This window comes from Portunus trituberculatus, chromosome 33 (genome assembly GCF_017591435.1).
Source record: "Portunus trituberculatus isolate SZX2019 chromosome 33, ASM1759143v1, whole genome shotgun sequence".
NCBI lineage: Eukaryota > Metazoa > Arthropoda > Malacostraca > Decapoda > Portunidae > Portunus > Portunus trituberculatus.
The window spans coordinates 15,492,017-15,512,633 of NC_059287.1; the positions used below are offsets into that span (position 1 = coordinate 15,492,017).

Consider the following 20,617-nt stretch of genomic DNA (forward strand, 5'->3'; position numbering starts at 1 on the left):
AAATCAAAGGTAAAAAAAAAAAAAAAAAAAAATAAAAATAAAAAGTTAAAAGTTATCGTACCCACAAAACCAATTACCGTATCTACATAACCAATTACCGTACCCACTGAACCAATCATCGTACCCACTGAACCAGTAACCGTACCCACTGAACCAATCATCGTACCCAGTGAACCAGTTACCGTACCCAGTGAACCAATTATCGTACTTACACACCGAAAAACACAATTTTTGCAATTCTAAAAAGGGATAAAATTTCTGCAATACTGAAACTCACAAAGCCACTCAATATCTCACATGCAGGTACCACATTTCAAGAACCTGCGTGGCTCAAAGGATCAAAACAGCCGCACACGCGTAACCAATAAGTGATACGAATTGAAGCGATCAGAGCCAATGGTTTATTCATAAGAGCCGCTAAGAACGCAATTGGCCTCACTAAACGCTCACTGATAGCCTTTATTGACGTAAAGTTGAGCTGCTCTTCCACCCCCTGCTTGTTTTCAATTCCCGCTCGTTCATCTTGCGTTCCCGGGAAGAAAGAAAAGGAAATGGAAAATGACAAACCGACGAAAAAAAAAAGCCATTTTGTCGATATTCTACATGGGAATTACGAGGAAAACGATTTATTTACTTCATTTTAATATATTTTCTTGCTGAGACTTTAGGTATTTCTCTCTCTCTCTCTTGTCCCATTATGACGATATTCATGGAAATTACTAAAAAAAAACATGATTTGCTTACTTTTTTTAATTAGTTTTCTTGATTCTACGTTTGTTTGGCTGCGGCTATCAAAATCTCTTCTCTCTCTCTCTCTCTCTTTGACCAAACGTTTGTCTAACATTTCACGAAAGCTCTCAGTGAAAACCAAATAATTAACCAAACGTTGGACGTTTGAAAGGACCCGCGAATTAACTTGAACAATCCGCCACCTTGAAACAAACTGATGCCTTTCAAAAACCAAAGACAACTGCGCAAAAAAAAAAAAATAAATAAATAAAAATGAGAACATAAACTGAAATAAATGCTTCGAAAAACTGTCAACTGAAAGAATGTACCTAAAAAAATAGAAAACTTAATACAATACTCGAATTTCTTTGCCCAGAGAGAGAGAGAGAGAGAGAGAGAGAGAGAGAGAGAGAGAGAGAGAGAGAGAGAGAGAAATGAAAACTGATGGGGGAAAACTTCAGCCAAAATTATATATAAGAAAAAAAAAGAGCTTTGGGATTTTAAGTGGTAAGGAAATAAATAAAAGTAGAAAAGAAGGAAAAAAAGTAAAAAAAAGAGGAAATTCATGGCCGTCGGTGGCAGTTCACCTCAAAATTTGATACGAATTCCAACGCTGCTAGAAAGAGAGAGAGAGAGAGAGAGAGAGAGAGAGAGAGAGAGAGAGAGAGAGAGAGAGAGAGAGAGAGAGAGAGAGAGAGAGAGAGAGAGAGAGAGAGAGAGAGAGAGTTAGTGGGCAGCTGGAGTCAATTATACTACTAGATTGCTTTAAAAAGTTCCCGAATGAGGCAAAAAAAAGAGCACAAAGAAAAGAGAAAAAAAAATAGCCAGCATTCTTTCTTTACACCAACGAGAAAGAGAGAGAGAGAAAAAAAAATCAAAACAAAACAAAACAAACAAGTATTCTTTCTTCACACCTTTTTCTTTACCTTTTCTTTTTCGCGGCGTCAATAGAAAACGAGACTTAATAGAGAGAGAGAAACAAAATGACCAAATTAACTCAAGAACGCCAATATTTACCTATCCTTCTGTACGTTAGTGAGGCAACCGTGTTATTTCACCTTAGGGAGAGGAGAGGAGAGGAGAGGAGAAGCTGAAAGGAGAGGTCGAAGAGTGTGGGAGAGGGAGAGGGTAGAAGGAGAGTGGTGTGTGGTGTGTGGTGTGAGTGGTGTGTGGCACGGGTGGAGTGAGAGGTGGAAGCGAGTAGCGGAGTCCAATACTAAAAGGGTCTCAGCGAAAAATGTACTGGGTAAAAATGTGTGTGTGTGTGTGTGTGTGTGTGTGTGTGTGTGTGTGTGTGTGTGTGTGTGTGTGTGTTGCGGAGAGGAAGGGATAGGTTGGAAAAAATAAAATAAAAACCACTCCAGTGAATTTTAACGCAGGTGGAATAAAAGACTGTGTTCCGCGAAGGGAGAACAGCAATGACTCGAACCTGTGGCCGCCAACAGAAGAGAGAGAGAGAGAGAGAGAGAGAGAGAGAGAGAGAGAGAGAGAGAGAGAGAGAGAGAGAGAGAGAGAGAGAGAGAGAGAGAGAGAGAGAGACAGAGGGAGTGACGAGACAACACCAGCGAGCCAATGAAAGGTGCGCTGTTTCCTCCCACTCACACCGCTGACCTCAATATTACAAACGTTTCTCTTGACATTTCGTTCATGTGTTAGTCTTTGCATTTCATTACCAGCTTAAGAAAAAAAAAAGAAGTGAAAAATATCATGTGTTATTTTTCATTCATAGTTGAAATGGTAAATATTTTGTGTTATTATCGAGTCCATAGGTAATTCAGTCTAACTTCTCGTATTGCAAAACACAGGTATTGCCGAGTTACCTGTCAATTTATTTCTATGTAATTAGTTTCATGAATCTTTAACATTATGTCCTATATGCCGGATAATTATCTCAATAGCAAGTAACTTTCTGAAACATGATTACATTACTTTTCAAACATTTGGTTTATAATGAGTTTTCCCTTTTCATCTCTTTGCTAATAAGTAATGGCATTTTAAGAAAGAGGGAGAAATAGAGAATGAGAAATAGAGAAACAAAGAAAGGCCTCGCTGGAACAAATAACCAACGTGCAAATCACCAACAGTCATTTGCATTAAACCACAAAACAAAAACATGAGAGGCTAATTTACATGTCAGTGGCGGCAAGGCAAGCTTCCGACAGCCACGCCCTTCCTTCCTTCCTTCCTTCCTGCATCATCACAACAGCGTGGACTTTGAACTAAGAATACAAATACTGAGACGGAACAACAAAACTAAGAAAAAGGACTTGCTCACACTCGTCACTCCCTTGGCGGTGCTGCGTGAGGGTGAGCGGCGCGGAGATCCCTGGCGTTCCTCGGCCCTTCTGACTCTTCCTACTTCGCCTTCCTGCTCCAAGACTGAAGGAGCAGCAGGGCATCGCCAGCCCGCGGGTCCTCCACGCTGGACTGAGGCTTTGGGCCCTCACAAGGCACTTCCAGCTGTCTTGTTCGAGCATCCGACACTGCTTCGGACTCTTCCCTCACTTTCACACAAACACACTCATACACAGAGGCCGCAACAGGCATCATCACACACACTCTCTCTCACTCTTTCACTCATTCTCTCTCGCTCTCTCTGCAGCGTCACAAAGCAGCGCCACTCGGCTCACTCCCACACACCCACAGGCCGGGACACTCATATACACAAAATGTTGACTAAACCCACGATGATAACACAGCTGGTATATAACACGTACGTACATGTCAACACGTACACAGCAGCTCTGGAGGCGTACACGGCCGCGGCGCGTCCCTCATCGCCTGGGGTCCTGACGTGGCCGCTGCTGCGTGTAGTGCTTTAGCGGGTGAGGAGATGGACGCGGACCGTGAATGGAAGGTCCTCGCCCGTGAGTGGAGGACATGACGCAACATTCAGAGGGCCGTGAGTGGCTGACCTTCCCCGGGTGTGAAAGTCGAGTGAACAGGGGAAATATTTCTCTAAGGATTACATTTATCTTACATCACATTTTTGAGCACTGGCGTGTGTCAGGAATAGGTGAATGGAAAAAAAAGAATTGTACAATGCTGTCTCTGTCTGTTTGTCTGTCTGTCTCACACCGCCTCTCGCTGCCACGTCCTGCACGGGATTAAGCAAAGTTCCTGATATGTGCTTTTAGAGTTTCTTAGGCGTTGGGACATGGGACACATGCCGTGAAGGGACGCGGCTTGGGACACACACACACACACACACACACACACTGAGGATCTCGGGAGGGCTCCAGGAGGTACGGTGGTCCCCTACCCCCGTCTGCTCCTCCCTTCGTGGCAGGGTGGGAGGCTGGGGTTCGTTGCATCGTTACTCACTATACAGCGAGTCCTTTTCTGTTCCGCCTCCTCCTGCTGCTCGTCCTCCTTCCTCCATGAATTTTCACTGCTGGTGTCGAGGGAGCAGCGCAGAGAGGGCTGAATGCCACCGCTCTCAGCTGGGGCTGTGGGGGCTGTGGGGAATGCGTGGGGTTGGCTGGGGCTTCCATTGATAGGTCCATCAGGGGATATACACCAAATCTGATTGGCGTGGATCCCTCCCTCCCTGCCCAGCCGCTACAGCCATCGCCGCCTCCACCACTACCCTGCCACTTCCATCGCCCGACACGCCGCCGCCTGGCAGTCCTTTAGGTGGTTGCTGGTTCTCTCAGTGGCGTGCGTCGCGTGTCACTCTTCACCGCCACACTCACACTGAAACACATCGCCTGAATTGATTTTCCGCCGCCTCTTCCACTTCGGCACTCTGACTCTGCACACTTACACGCCTCGGGCGCCTCTCGGTGTCCCCAGGTGCCGGTGTCAGTGCCGGTGCCGAGGAGTGCCAACACCACACCTGCGCTCCCTTGACGTCACGACGCTTCGCTCACCATCACAGAAAAAAAGTTAATTCAAGGGACGGTCCCTCGTGACGGCCAGCCGCCGCCTGAGCCACTCCGCCGCGAGGCGCTGCCACGGCGTCAACAGGTAGCGTTCATCGTACCTGGGAGGGGGCCGGGGGAGGGGCAGGGCGGGGCGGGAGTCTGGCACCTGTCTGTCACCGCGACTGGACGCACCGCCGGGGCCGCTTGGTGTGCACTGGGGCCCCTCACCCTTCTCCAGTGTATGTCCAACTTAATTCTTTAGTCTTTACCCGCCCCGCCTCACACCAGGTGCCCCCGGTGCTCCAGGGGGACGCCACTCCCCGCGGGGGACTGGACAGCATCAGGAGCGAAGGTGGAGAGCATGGGTGGCTGCGGCGGCGGGTGAGTGCGGGTGGGTGACTGTGGCGGGTACTGGCCCGCCACGCCCCCGGCAGGAGACGACGTGGAGGACACCGGGATGTTCATCGACCCGTTCCGGATGTAATCCTTGGGGAAGTGGAGCTTCGAGGGCGCGTTCCTCCGCAGGGAGCCGTTATTCTGCGTGAGGGAGTGGGTGTGGGCGGTGAGCGGGGCGTGGGTGGGCGGCTGGTATGTGTTGTAGCGGGTAGGGAGGGGGTAGTGGGGGTCCGTGGCAGGGATGTTGTAGTGGTCGGGCGTGGTGGTGCGGCGCCCCAGAGTGCCGTAGCCGCCCGTCCCCGCTGCCGTCGCTCGGTCTGTGACACGCCCGCGCAGGTCACGGTGAAGGGGCGCGCGTGGGGCGGCAGGTGATTGATTTTTGGAAGCAAAGTGGAGGAGGAAAGAAGAGCCGATGATAAAACATGATACATTACTTCAGGACTCTTACACACACACACACACACACACACACACACACACACACACACACACACACACACACACACACACACACACACACACACACACAAACACACACACACACACACACACACACACACACACACACACACACACACACACACACACACACACACACACACACACACACACACACACACACACACACACACACACACACACACACACACACACACACACACACACACACACACACACACACCTTTAATCCTACAATACAAAAAACCCACATAAATTCATGAATAAAAACAAAACAAAATTATCAATAAAAACCTAAGACGACAAAAAAAAAAAAAAAAAAAAAAATCTAGAACCAAAACGAGTAAAGAAGTCACCAGGAAGACTCACCCAACGCAGCATTGTACTGGTTTCTGCGCACATCATCGTAGGCGTCATCCATGTTCAGGTCATTGTGTGATGGGGGCGGGGGCAGGATGTGGGGCGGGGGCGACTGGCGTACTGCGGGGTGGCTCCAGCTGTTCTATAAGGTAAGTACTGGTGGCCGTGACCCGCGCCGCCTCCGCCTCGTATTCGTCCGCGGAGTCCTGTGAGAGTAAAAAATGCGCGGTGAGAGAGAGAGAGAGAGAGAGAGAGAGAGAGAGAGAGAGAGAGAGAGAGAGAGAGAGAGAGATGCGATAAGAAAAAGTAAGAAAGGAATCCGATAAAGTATACGAGAGGCGCTGTAAGAGAGAGTAAAAGAGAGAGTAAAAGAGAGAGTGAGGGACAGAGACTAACAAAGACGTGAAGAGAGAAAGTAAGAGAGGCGCGGTGAGAGAGAGAGAGAGAGAGAGAGAGTAAAAGAGAGAGTGAGAGACAGAGACTATATAAAAAGACGCGATGAGAAAAAGTAAGAAAGTAAGAGGCAGTGAAAGTATGAAAGAGGAAGACGAAAAAAAAAAGAGAGAGAGAGAGATGTGTTGAGAGAGTAATAGAGAAGCGGTGAGAGAGAGAGAGAGAGAGAGTGAGAGTAAGAGTCGGAGAGAGTAAGAGAGTGAAAGATGATGAGTAGACTATTTAAAAACACTCCTCGCTGCGTCTCCACTCTATACAAAACACTCTATGTAGTTGAAGTCACACGTGTTTTTAAGGACGTTTTCATGCTTCTAGTGACAGACTAACGAGATTTCTACATTATCAACAAGAGAAACACTTCAGAGACCATCTAATCATCTCTGTGGCTTTGGAAAATTGTCATGGTGAAAGAAAACACAGAGAGACAGACTAGAGAACCAAATATAAGGAATGAGAAAAAAAAAAACAGATTAACTTCATAAAAAAAGGTATATGAAGTTTTTTCCTCTAAAACTCTGCAGGTGACTGAAAACAAAGCCTTAAAGTTGAAGCTTATTCCGAAAGACATGCTTGGAAATACGAACTTTAGGTGATGCGAGAAGAGAGAGAGAGACTTATAAGAGCAGAAGGAGAAGGAGGAGGAGGAGGAGGAGGAGGAGGAGGAGGAGGAGGAGGAGGAGGAGGAGGAGGAGGAGGAGGAGGAGAAGGAGAAGGAGGAGAAGGAAGATAAGGAAGAAAAGAAAGAAAAAATAATGAGATAAAATAATGAGATGGGAGAAAAGAAAGAACACGATGAGGAGAAATAGGAGGAAAAGAAGGAAAATGGAAAAGAAAATGAAGAAAGAAAGAAAGAAAGAAAGAAGACAACAATGTGCATGACGTGCTTTTTCCCTTGCTTAATTTCTTTCTGTCTTTCTTACTTGCTCACTTCATTACTTTCTCTTACGACGGAGGGATTGGAAGAGAGAGAGAGAGAGAGAGAGAGAGAGAGAGAGAGAGAGAGAGAGAGAGAGAGAGAGAGAGAGAGAGAGAGAGAGAGAGAGAGAGAGAGAGAGAGAGAGAGAGAGAGAGAGAGAGAGAGAGCGAAAGAGAGAGTATAAAAGCAAGAGAGAGAGAAAGAGCTAGAAAAAAAAGAGAAAAACGAGAAAAAAAATCTACTTCGGCATTAACTTGATCCTTAAACAAGACAAAATTAATTAAGTCCAAATTCGTTTCCTAATTACTTCTAAAAATAATTATTCTCCAGCGCAGTAATGAGTCTCGCGTTGTAATTACCTGCCCCTCCTTCCCTTTGTCCCCTTAAAGCGCCCGCACCTAATTATCTCCCTCTTTAATTGGTCTCGCGCCGGGCTCACCAACGCACCTGCTAGACTATGGCCACTCTTCCCATCGTTATGAGAGGGAGGGAGAGGGAGAGGGAAGAGGTGAAGAGAGGCAGTGAGGAAGAGAGGGAGAGGGTGAACATTATGACTTGGGCAAATTCACTAAAATATCTTAGTCTTGTTGGTTCTCTTTCCTTCGACTACTAATACCAGTACGTTTGAGAGGGAGAGGGAGAAGGAGAGGGAGAGAGAGAGAGAGAGAGAGAGAGAGAGAGAGAGAGAGAGAGAGAGAGAGAGAGAGAGAGAGAGAGTAATCTTATCTATTTTTCCTTCTGTAATGTACAAAAAAGCACTAATACTAATGAAAAGTAGAAAAAAGGAAAGAAAAAGCTACTTATTCTAGACTCTCTCTCTCTCTCTCTCTCTCTCTCTCTCTCTCTCTCTTTTCTGGCACTTAGTAGCCACCACACCATTTAGCAGTCTTTATTTTTCCCCTCCTGCGGCGCCGTCTACGTGAGCTGGGTGCCGCGGGACTGGCTGGCTGGCAGGGGCGGGGGGCGGGAGCATTGGCCGCTGCATCCCTCCAATCCAGTGGCAATGGTGGCACTGAGCCGCCAAAAGGAGCAGCGAACAATTAAGTGCGCGTCGTATTTTAACACGACAACCGCGACTGACCGTGAGGATTAAAAAGATAATGTTTGTAAAGGGGTTTCCGTACAGAGAGAGAGAGAGAGAGAGAGAGAGAGGAGAGTCGAAGGAAGCAGTTTATTTCACAAAAGGAACCCTAAAGACAGCAATGTGTGATGCTGTTTTGCGGAAAATAACCGGACCGTGAACACGCACACACACACACACACACACACACACACACACACACACACACACACACAGAGAGAGAGAGAGAGAGAGAGAGAGAGAGAGAGAGAGAGAGAGAGAGAGAGAGAGAGAGAGAGAGAGAGAGAGAGAGAGAGAGAGAGAGAGAGAGAGAGAGAGAGACTGAACACCCAAAAAACGAAAAAAAAGTGACTGATTGGTGAAGGAAAAAAATAAAAGAGGATGAAAAAGAGAGCTAATGAAGAAGCGAATTAATCAGTTGCCTTTTTTCACCCATTTTTTCCTTGGGTGCTATTGCGTGTGCGTGTGCGTGTGCGTGAGTGCGTGTGCGTGTGTGCGGGTGCGAGTGTGTATGCGTGCGTGGATATTCTCTTTGATGTGGTAACAGTGCAAAAAAGCAAAGGTATGAAAGTACGAAGCGCATATCTACTTATCAATCAAACTTCCTAATCTTACACTCAAGCACACACACACACACAGACACACACATATACACACACTTCACTCCCTCAACTCAAAAAAAAAACCTCACAGTGCGTATCAAAGTGCAGTGAAACGCTAAGCATAACATCCACTTAGGTCTTGATAATCACCACCACTTCCTCTTACTGCTTCTCTCATCTCACGAGTTTCAACTGATCGGCTGCACCTCTTGATTCCCGCAGCTCCTCAGACGCGGCACTCATTGGATCGGGAGGAGAGCATGTCAAGTTAGCTTTTAGAGGCCTTAACTGCTGGTAATTCATTGGCTACTCAAGGTTTTCAAGGTTACTGGGGCTTGATTCTCTCCCTCTTTGCCTTCGTTTGATGTGAAATATGTGAAACGTTTCTTTTTTGTGTTGGTTAAAGATGTGTAGGGATAGATTGAGAGATTGAGAGAGAGATTGAGAGAGAGAGAGAGAGAGAGAGAGAGAGAGAGAGAGAGAGAGAGAGAGAGAGAGAGAGAGAGAGAGAGAGAGTGGTTGGGGGGACAAGGACAAAGAATTTGTGAGAGAAAGCAAGATATAATTAGAGATGGATGAGAGAATTAATAAGACGAAAAAGGATAAAATGAGAGAAAGAGAGAGAGAGAGAGAGTGGTGACGCCGTAGAGGTGCCGCGATCCCACGGGTGTCAGCATCAACGCACCTTCGCAGGACGCGTCTCCAGGATGTGGAACTTGTTCACGGCCGCGGTGCCTCACGTCCAGGAGATGAACACACACAGTGTCAAACTGATGGCACATAAGTGGAGACAGACACTGCCAACTCCTCTGACACTCTTTGTGACGTGACACTCAGTGTAGTGCAGTGCGTGAATAGTGCTAGTGAAGTGAAACGAATAGTGCTCCATTTACATGCTGACCATCTTGTATATTATCTATTTTTAAGTCTTGTAAATATTGTAGAGAAATAGATTGTAGTACCCTTAGAATAGGTAGCACACGACAGTGCGCCTTTGGGTACATGTTCCTTTGTATTAGAGAGAGAGAGAGAGAGAGAGAGAGAGAGAGAGAGAGAGAGAGAGAGAGAGAGAGAAAACGTGATACGGACAGAAATAAATTAGGTCAGCGAAATGAAGCGTGGAAATTAACATTGAGAGAAAATAAATAAAATAACCGGAAGAGAATAAAGAAAATAGACGTGGAAGTCAAGAGCAGCCAGAGAGAGAGAGAGAGAGAGAGAGAGAGAGAGAGAGAGAGAGAGAGAGAGAGAGAGAGAGAGAGAGAAGAGAAGAGAGAGAGGAAGTTATCGGCACCTCATCAGAAACTTTTACTTGTATCATCATAATCATAATTCATCGTACCTTGTAAATACCAGAGAGAGAGAGAGAGAGAGAGAGAGAGAGAGAGAGAGAGAGAGAGAGAGAGACACACACACACACACACACACACACAAAACTCACCTCACTCACTCACTCACTCACTCCCTCACCACAAATACTATCGTCTCCATTCTCCTTCTCCTCCTCTTCTTTCTTCCAACCACCGAGCAAACTTACCTCGTGTGTGTAACTTTCCCGGGACTTCTCTGAGATCGAGGACAGCGTTTCCCCCGTCACAGTGCCAGTGTAGGAGGACGGGGCATACATTTCTATAGTGGTGCTCTTGCTGGATCCCTTATCAGACGAAGCTGCGAGAAGAAAGAGGGACGTAGAGCTTAGATTAATACATAAACTTGGGGCATTAAAGGGAGAGAAGACCTGGGTGACACAAGGACAGGAAGATATGATAGAGAGGCAGTCTGGTTGTATAATAAAGTTAGGGATATTAAGGAGACAGATGCAGCGGAGAAAGGGATGTGATGAAGGGGAGCACAAGATGTTGAATCCTCTATTGAGTCGTAAAAAGCGTCCGCAGGGGATTGGAATATATGTATCTCGTGTCTTTAAAGGCTTCCAAGACACTGAACATCTCGTCACAAAAGGGATATGAAAAATGAGAGACATGTTGTTGATTCTTACTTATGTATAAAGAATTAGAGTACATTATACTACGTTTGTTAAGGGATTGAATTCTTTCGTCTTTATAGGTTCTGATTCTAAGATACAAAAAAAATCAGTTAAAAAAAAGGATATGAATGAAAGACAAAATACTGATCCCTCCTAATGTATAAGGAATTAAGATACATTACACTGGGTTTGTAAAGGGTTTCTGATCCCCTTAAGACACGGGAATGAAGGAGATGAGAGATATGAAGGAGGAAGATATAATCAAACGAGACAGGATGGTATTCCTTCATGCAATCCCAAGAAGAGTTTGTGTAGGGAATTGGAATACATTATACTGTGTTTCTTAAAGGGGCTCTGATCCTGCTAATGCTCTGGAGAGATTCCAAGAAGAGGGATGAGGAAGAAGACGATCGTGTGTGAAATAAGAAGGTTGAGTATCCGTACGTTATAAGAAATGCATCAATAATAATAAGGGAACTGGAGTGTATATATCACGTTTGTAAGAGTGGTTTTGATCCTCCTATGGAATTCTGGGAGCCGCGATGGTGTGGAAGACAAAATGTGAGAAAAAATTAAAGAAAGTATTTGATTTTTCGTTATGTTATGGCCTATAGCGTCTGTAGGCATTCTTGAAGGGTATGTATGGGAAGCACTGTTCACCTTTCACTATACTAGGAAGAGAAAGTTTTGCCTCTAATGCTTCGAGAATCATAAAAGAAATAGTGACAGAAAAGAAGACATCCTTAATTCAATAACATTTCAGATATAACAAAGAACACCAGAAAAATAACACTAATGCTTCTAAAATGATAAAACTAACGAGTTGGAAAACAAATGGATGAAATTCAATAATAACTCTCACAGCTGGAAAAAAAAAAGAAGTAAAAGAAGCAGAGAGGAATGAATCTAACGTAATAATGACCGACACTCGATGCGCTACAACGAAGACACAAATAAAACGATGACAGATTGCAAAGATTAAAACATTCATTAGCAAAAGGTGAGGAGCAGAATATAAAGAATCAGGTGCAGGGAAACCAATGAAGATACAAGGGGGAAAAATGGAAAAACCCTGATTTAATTAAGTAACGCGTGAGATATTAGGATCTACACAAGGAAGATGAGAGAGAGAGAGAGAGAGAGAGAGAGAGAGAGAGAGAGAGAGAGAGAGAGAGAGAGAGAGAGACTGAAACTCGATATCACAAAGGCATCTTACAAATAAACTAAGAAACGTACCTACAAAGAAAACGGGAAAGCAGGAAGGAAAACGAAGTACACCAACAGAGGTAACTCAAACAAAACTTAACAAAACTTGGACTGTGTTGACTAAATGAAATATAGAGAGCCAGTGTTGCAAAGGGGACAGGAGAGGAAGTTTAGCCAGCTTTCCCCCACCTCCCTCCCTTTGTGTTTTAAAGCTCAATTGTTGGGTACACAAGTAATCAAACTCCTTCGTGCTTCCTTCTTCTCCTCCTCTTCCTCTTCTTCTACCTCTCTCCTCCTTCAGTTTAATTTATTCTTCCCAAAATATACACATAATTACCGTCATGAACACACTCGGGCCATCAAGCTGCCAACCCGCCATGCAGATATATCTAGTGATCGTTCAGGTTAAAAGGAAAAGCCATTAAAATAGAAAAAAAAAGGAAAAAAAAAAAGGAAAATAATGAAGAGTTTTGTATTAACACTGCCACCACCATCACCACTACCACCACCACCACTACTACCACTACACTCATCATTATAATTCCCAGTAAACAGTGGTGTAGTGAATTGTGATGGTGATGATGGTGATGATAATGGCAGTGTTGGTAAGGAAAGTGAAAATGAGGGGAGAAAATGAGAGAGGGGAAAGATGGTGATAAGTAAAACGAGTAAAAACACGAAGAAAATGGAGGAGAGTAGTAGTAGTAGTAGTAGTAGTAGTAGTAGTAGTAGTAGTAGTAGTAGTAGTAGCAGAAGGGAGATAGGTAAGTGTCATGAACAATACTCGTTCCAAACAAGTTCCCATCATCAATGTTACCACCAACAGTTTGCCTCTCTTTTGTTCTACCTCAAACTCTAACACCACCACCACCACCACCACCACCACCAACTATTACCATTATAACAATTGATACTGCAATCCACCTACACCACCACCACCACCACCACCACCACTGCTACCTCTAATACCACAGTCACCATGCACGTCCAAACATCACCTATAGCAATCTTATAATTACTGCAGTTAACACACATTACCACCACCATCACCATCACTGCCACCACCACCACCACCACCACCACCACGCTCCACTATCTAGCGAGCATTATCCCCTTCCATGCATTCAGATGTCCACTCCATCGCCACCACCACCACTAGCACCACCACTACAGCCATTATCATTAGAGCACCACACCACACTACAGTAGCAATGCACACGCCACACACACACACACACACACACACACACACACACACACACACACACACACACACACACACACACACTTGACACAGCCGTTTATTCCCCATCAGACCTTAACTGCAACACCATTCTACAATTAACAACCAAAATTTCCCGCCACCATAAGCACCACCACCACCACCACCACCGAAGCGCAGCCTGAACAGTGGCGGCGCCTTACCCTGGCTACCCTGGCGGCGGCGGCGACGGTGCAGCACGCAGGCCACGAGCACCACGTTGACCAGCACCAGTAATCCTCCCACAGTCGACACAGATAAGGTCACAACTCGAGGTAAGTCCGCCTTATCAGCCAGGACTCTTGAGATGGCTCGCTCTACCTCAGTCAGGGGCGGGGTACCTGGACACAAGAACACGCTAACACACAGCTCAGAGGGACAAGGGCGTTACCAACCTGTCAGTCTCTTCCGCGCGCGTCTCTTGATGAAACACGCGACAAGTGCCACATTGAGGACAAGCAGAGCAGCCCCCACCAGTGTCACGATGATGATGATGAGTCCAGAGATGCGAGCGCTGGGTGCCTGAGTCGGGGGCGTGTCTGTGGGCGGGGCCGTGCCTGGGGAAGGGTATGGTTACTACCCCGCCACCACTACGTCACCACCACCACCACCACCACCACATGCAATATTTAACCCCTTCAGTACTGAAACGTATTTTTACCATGCTTTTTGGGTATGATTAGACTATTTTATTTGCATTAGGAAAGGTCTATGGAGGTCAGAAGATTAATGGCCACAGTCTTCACTATCTCAATCCTTCACTTAAGTTTCTGAAGCTGTATAAAATCACCAAATAGCAATAAAAATGAATATGAAAACGCGGCACGGTACTGAAGAGGTTTTTTTTTTTTTTTAAGTTTTACCATCACCATCTAAACTTATTACTACTACTATTACTACTACTACTACTACTACTACTACTACTACTACTACTACTACTGCTGCTGTTGCTATATTTCCCATCACCGCTATTAGCACCATTAACAGTATAAAACTTCATTTCCTGTATGCAAAACCATTCCGTCACTACACTTTCCCTATCCATCCCTCACCACCACCACCACCACCACCACCATCACCGCCATGCATGCACGCAAACAAAGGTGAAAAATGCGGCAAATTGAACTAAACAAAATTAAACAACAAAAGGTCGAATGAGAATGACGCGGTTCATACAAACGTACATACAGACAGAGAAGCGAAAAAAAAATCAAGCTGGTGGAAAAAAAGGGTTATTTGTATTTTAATGAAAAAGAAAGAGGAAAAAGGATGATGAGGAAAGGATTAGAGGAGAGGAACCACCACACTGACTCCTCCTCCTCCTCCTCCTCCTCCTCCTCTTCCTCCTCCTCCTCCTCTTCTTCCTTCCCCTCTTTTCCCCTCCCGCGCCTCGCTAATGGGGTGAAAGAGGGAAAATTTGGAGTGGACATGATCACCAAATTTTCACGCGTTGTCAAGCTAAGGTGAGTCGCCTCGTGCTTGGTTCCATTGCCCGGAAAATTACACTTCTTCGCGGTTCCAGGGATTACTTAGGGTGGCCTCGCTGTTCACGGTTCACGGTTCACGGTTCACGGTTCACGGATTTTGGTTCCAAGTTTTCGTGGAATTGTTTAAAAATGTTCGCTTGTTAAAAATGAATATCGGTGTTTTGATGTTAGCTTAAGTCTTGTCTGTCTGTCTCTGTCTCATTTCTAAAGCTGTTTTTGAACCGTCTCTCTCTCTCTCTCTCTCTCTCTCTCTCTCTCTCTCTCTCTCTCTCTCTCTGGCAATATATGTGTGATAATTAAGGAAAACCGCGGTGTAAATAAGTTTCACCGTAGAGAGAGAGAGAGAGAGAGAGAGAGAGAGAGAGAGAGAGAGAGAGAGAGAGAGAGAGAGAGAGAGAGAGAGAGAGAGAGAGAGAGAGAGAGTGAGTATTCGCGCCAAAAGGGTTAATGATAATAAAGATTGCAACCAAACATTTTCATAGAATTCCTAAATGACTTTCTATTAGCCCGTTTTCTTTATAATTAGCTTTTTTAATTGGTTGATTTTTATTTTTTTTTACTTTTTGAAATTTTTCTTCCTCTTTTATAGATTTTTTTTTATTTGATTTTTCTTCAGTAATTTGTAATGATATTGTCTTTTTCTTAACGCCTCAATTTTTCTTTTCTTTTTACTTTTTATTGCTTCGCTTCTGTTTTTCTTTTTTTTTTCTCAATTTTTTTGTTTCTCTTCTCAAATTTTCTTTTTCTTTTTATTGCTTCTCTTCTCTTTTATTATTTCATTTTTCTTTTTCTTTTTATTTCTTCACTTCTCAATTTTTCTTTTTCTTTTTTATTGCTTCTCAAATTTTCTTTTTTTTATTTCATCTCTTCTCAATTTTTCTTTTTTCTTTTTTATTTCTTCACTTCTCAATTTTTCTTTTTCTTTTTTATTGCTTCTCAAATTTTCTTTTTTTTTATTTCATCTCTTCTCAACTTTTCTTTTTCTTTTTTATTGCTTCTCAAATTTTCTCTCTTTTTTATTTCATCTCTTCTCAATTTTTCTTTTTTCTTTTTTATTTCTTTCACTTCTCAATTTTTTTTTTTTTTTTTGCTTCGCTTCTCAATTTTTTTTACTCCATAATTCCACACCATCATCATTTTACATTTTTCATGATTCAACTTTTCCGTAACTTTTATAACTCTCTTGTCCTTTCAAGTTTATATATTTTCTTACTGTATTTTCATCATATTTGTCTGTTTCTCAATTATTATCTTAGAAGATTAATATTTTCGTCGGTTTTTGAGAATTTTCTTTCGTTAAAACTATTTCAATTTTTTTTCTATATTTTCATTAGCTAAGGATAATTTATGAAGCAATAAAAATGACACACCTTAATTACTTCACAATACACTAATTATCGCAAAATAATTAACTGTATCTCGAAGTTTTTCTTATAAACGAACACAATTTAAAGCCTTCCATTTCCATTAACAAAAACTAAGTACAATAATCAATTACTCCACATATTTCATCGTACCTCAGATTTTTCTTTTAATTCCGTGAACAAGATTTGAAAAGTCTTCCATTCCCTTTAAACTAAGCACAAAATTTACCTCACAATTTAATCACTACCATTCAATAATTCACTATACTTTTTTTTTCCCACAATTCCACGAAAAAGATATTAAGACTTTCCTCCACTTTCACTTTCCTCATTAGCTCACACGGTTTTTTCCTCCCTCTCTCTATCTCCGCGTCTTTACTCCTCTTACATCTGACTCCTCTTGCCCTTAAAATTCTAATCTTCCCACAAATCTCTCTTTTCTCCTTTCCTTACTGCCTCTTCTGTCTCTCTTTAACCTTCGTTCTTCACTGAGAAAATTAATCTTTTCTTGCTCTCCCGGCACGAGTCTCTTTCTCTTTCTCCCTCTCACTCTCTCTCCCTGCAGTAAGAACATCGCCCGCCAGGAAATTAAACGTTTGCGAATGACGGAGATAGACTCACTGGGGGAAATTACTTCTAAGAACTGTTCTTTGGAGTATTAGAAGAAGGTTTTACGGGACGATTTACAGGGGAATGTAGTCTGAGAGAGAGAGAGAGAGAGAGAGAGAGAGAGAGAGAGAGAGAGAGAGAGAGAGAGAGCCCTTCTAACCCTCACTACTCCCGACTCGAAGACACTCCATTGCATCAAACACAATTTGTAAACATGGCGGCGGCTTCCACGGCGCAGTGACAACATTATTCTCCACTTGACGATAAATATTTGACGCTAGACGGTGGTGAAGAGGAGGAAGAGGAGGAGGAGGAGGAGGAGGAGGAGGGAGAGGAGGAAGAAGAGTAGGAGGAGGAGGAAGGAAGGCTGGAGAAGACACACATATTCACAGAAATTCTTTGGCGAGCAACGAAAAACTCTAGAGAAAAGGCAACTCTCTCTCTCTTTCTCTCTCTCTCTCTCTGGCAGGGACGAAAAGCCTAAATTATATCGAGTTAGGAATGTCGTGGCGTCAGTTTTTTTTTTTTATTTCTTTTTAATTTTTTTTGTCGCGTTGGAAGGGTAATGAAGGGCGTTTGGAATATCATTAATAAAGCAGATTAGAATTTCACACACACACACACACACACACACACACACACACACACACACACACACACACACACACACACACACACACACACTAAAAAAAAATCACGAAATATTTTGAAGAGAAGTTTTAAAAGAGATGAGGTGCGTTTTAAATACTCACTCTCTCTCTCTCTCTCTCTCTCTCTCTCTCTCTCTCTCTCTCTCTAAATGAAAACCCACCCACAATACACCAGAAACTTCTAAAAACACTTCTTGCCCCGAATTTCTTAGCGCGTCATGCAAATATTCTCATAGCGATCGCCACAACTTTTATTACAGCGCTGTTTGCATAGGTGCGTGCGTGTGCGTGTGTGCGTGTGGCATGCGTGCGTGTGTGCGTGTGTGCGTGTGGCGTGCGTGCGTGTGTGCGTGTGTGCGTGGAAACTTGCTTCCGAGGGGTTGGAGAAATCTGATATTCTGCTTTAGTTTAAGAAAAAATGAAAATAAAAAGGAGAGAGAGAGAGAGAGAGAGAGAGAGAGAGAGAGAGAGAGAGAGAGAGAGAGAGAGAGAGTGTGTGTGTGTGTGTGTGTGAGAAATCTGTGACGCCACGTAGGATTATGGCGAGGCTGGGAAGGATTAGCAAAGGATTTAGAAAAGCAATCAAGATGCATCCTCCTCTTCATTCTTCCTTCTTTCATACTTCACTTCTTCATGGCATCGTTACTCAGATTTTAAGAGGATTTGTTAGAGGTGTGCATGAAGAGGTGTTGTGTGTTGGGAGTCAGTTGTAGAAGGTTTGTGTATTTGAGTCAGAGTGTGTGGAAATGTTTTTGTATCTGTGTGTGTGTGTGTGTGTGTGTGTGTGTGTGTGTGTGTGTGTGTGTGTGTGTACTGCTGACCTGTTGCTTCTTACATACTCCTACTTTTACTACTACTACTGCTACTGCTACTGCCGCTGCTAACGGTATTAATTTACAATGAAGCGGTTTTCTTTTAAGATTTTACTGTTATCGTTCTGTATAATTATCATTTTATGTGTCATGTGTTTGTTACAGGGAACGTGAAATTAATATCAGAATTATCACTGTTACTACTACTACTACTACTACTACTACTACTACTACTACTACTACGGAACTAAAATAGCAAACTAACTGATACTAATTAATTAACTAACCAGCTACTACTTCTGCTTCTACTACTATTACTACTACTACTACTACTACTACTACTACTACTACTACTACTACTACTACTACTGCTACTACTACTACTACTACTACTACTACTAACAGAACTGAGATGACAAACTAACTACTACTAATTAATCAACAAACCATCTACTACTTCTGCTTCTACTACTACTGCTACTACTACTACTACTACTACTACTAACGGAACTAAAATCGTAAACTAACTGCTACCGATTAACAAACAAACCAAGTAACTACTTCTGCTTCTACTTATACTACTACTCCTACTAATACTACTACTTCTATTGCCTCTACATCCACCACCACCACCACTTGAAAAGCTAATATTAAAGCCAATAATACTAGGGATAAGAGCGCCGGCAAGTGCAGCCTGGACCAATGGCCTGAGGTTTCTGAAATTCAGCTCCAGTGGAGTTGGACAAAGAGGTCCTTAAGTGGCTGTGATCTGGGGAATGATTGGCTGTTGGCCACTGAAATAGCTCGCTGATTGGCTGCTAAAGTCCGGCATTTCTCGGAAGTTTGGCAAATTTCTCAAATCAAAGGAGATTAAAGAAGGAACTCCAAACTGACTCTCCGCGTCCTTAGATTAAATATTTATCGGGAAAAATATCTGAACTGTACTTAGCGAGTCTGGGAAGTGTGAGTGAGGAGTGTGAGTGGTAAGAAAGAGAGACAGAGAGAGAAAGAGAAAAAGAGAAAGAGAAAGAGAGAGAGAGAGAGAGAGAGTGTGTGAGTAAATTATGAGGGAAGGAAACACCAAGACACAGGAATACCAGTACGCAAAATTCAATCCAGCGATAAATGAGGGGAAACGAAGTCAAAAATAATATCACAGTACTAATTAAGTGAGTAAATGAGAGCCGGTATCAAAGTACACGTAGAATATTAACACATCACTTTCTCAACGCTAAACGAAACGAGGGAGAAATGCATTACTGTACTTAAATAAATGACTGAGTGGAAGAGAGAGTTTGTGATGAAAGAGAAGTGAATTATGAAAGGAAAGGCATAATATCAAAGGACACCTGGAATATTGCCACGCATAGCACACATCACTCAGACCGACAGTAAAAAGGAGAAGAATAAAAAAAAGAAAAATGATATCGTGTTTAGCGAATGAATGACTGTGTTGCCGAGTGTAGCTTGTTTAAAGAGATATGAACCAAGAGAGGGACATCAAAACACACTTGGAACATTAACGCAAATAATTCAACTTAAGATAAAAACACGAGGAAAAAAAAAAAAAAAAAAAAAGAGAGGCATTACTGTACTTAGCGAATCACTGACTAAAAAGCGAGATGTAGATTGATAAATGAACGTGGAAAGAATTTAAAGCACAACCAGAACATTAACGCAAATCACTCAATCCAAAGATAAAACACGAGGAAAATGGAAAAAAAAAGAGGCATTACTGTACTTAGCGAATTACTGAGTGAGATGCGAAGTCTAGATTGATTAATGAACGAGGGAAGAACTTAAAGCACAACTCAAACAATAACGCAAATCACTCAAAGATGAAATACGATGAAAATGGAAAAAAAATGCATTACTGTACTTAGCAAATTACTGAGTGAAATGCGAAGTCTAGATTGATTTATGAATGTGGGCAGACTCTGAAGCTGGAACATTCGCGCAAATCATTCAATCTAATATAAAAATACAAGGAAAATGAAAAAAAAAAAAAAAAAAATCATTACTGTATACTTAGCGAATTACTGAGTGAGACGCGAAGTGCAGATTGATAAATGAACGTGGGAAGAACTTAAAGCACAACTTAAACAATAACGCAAATCACTCAAACCAAAGTTGAAATACGAAGGAAATGAAAAAAAAAAAAAAAATGCATTACTGTACTTATCGAATTACTGAGTGAGACGCGAGGTGTAGATTGACTGATTGATAAATGAACGTGGGAACAAGTTAAAGGGCAGGCGATGGCAAAACACACCTGGAATATTAGCACGCATCACTCAACACGACAATGAATAGATGAACATAAAAGGCATTAGAGTACATATCGAGTGAGCTGCGAAGTAGAAGCTGATAATATTGCAC

The 20,617-nt window shown here is 43.1% G+C and overlaps 1 protein-coding gene across 1 annotated transcript in view; it reads right to left on the reverse strand.

Moving 5' to 3' along the window:
- Nucleotides 1–679: 679 nt before the first annotated feature.
- Nucleotides 680–20,617, reverse strand: part of LOC123512239 (nephrin-like) — a 114,134-nt gene continuing 94,196 nt past the window's right edge. The window contains 5 exon segments of the mRNA XM_045268499.1: nucleotides 680–5,293; nucleotides 5,820–5,929; nucleotides 5,931–6,016; nucleotides 10,400–10,530; nucleotides 13,481–13,657. Of these exon segments, the coding sequence (XP_045124434.1) occupies nucleotides 4,875–5,293; nucleotides 5,820–5,929; nucleotides 5,931–6,016; nucleotides 10,400–10,530; nucleotides 13,481–13,657 (923 nt within the window). The 3' untranslated portion in view covers nucleotides 680–4,874.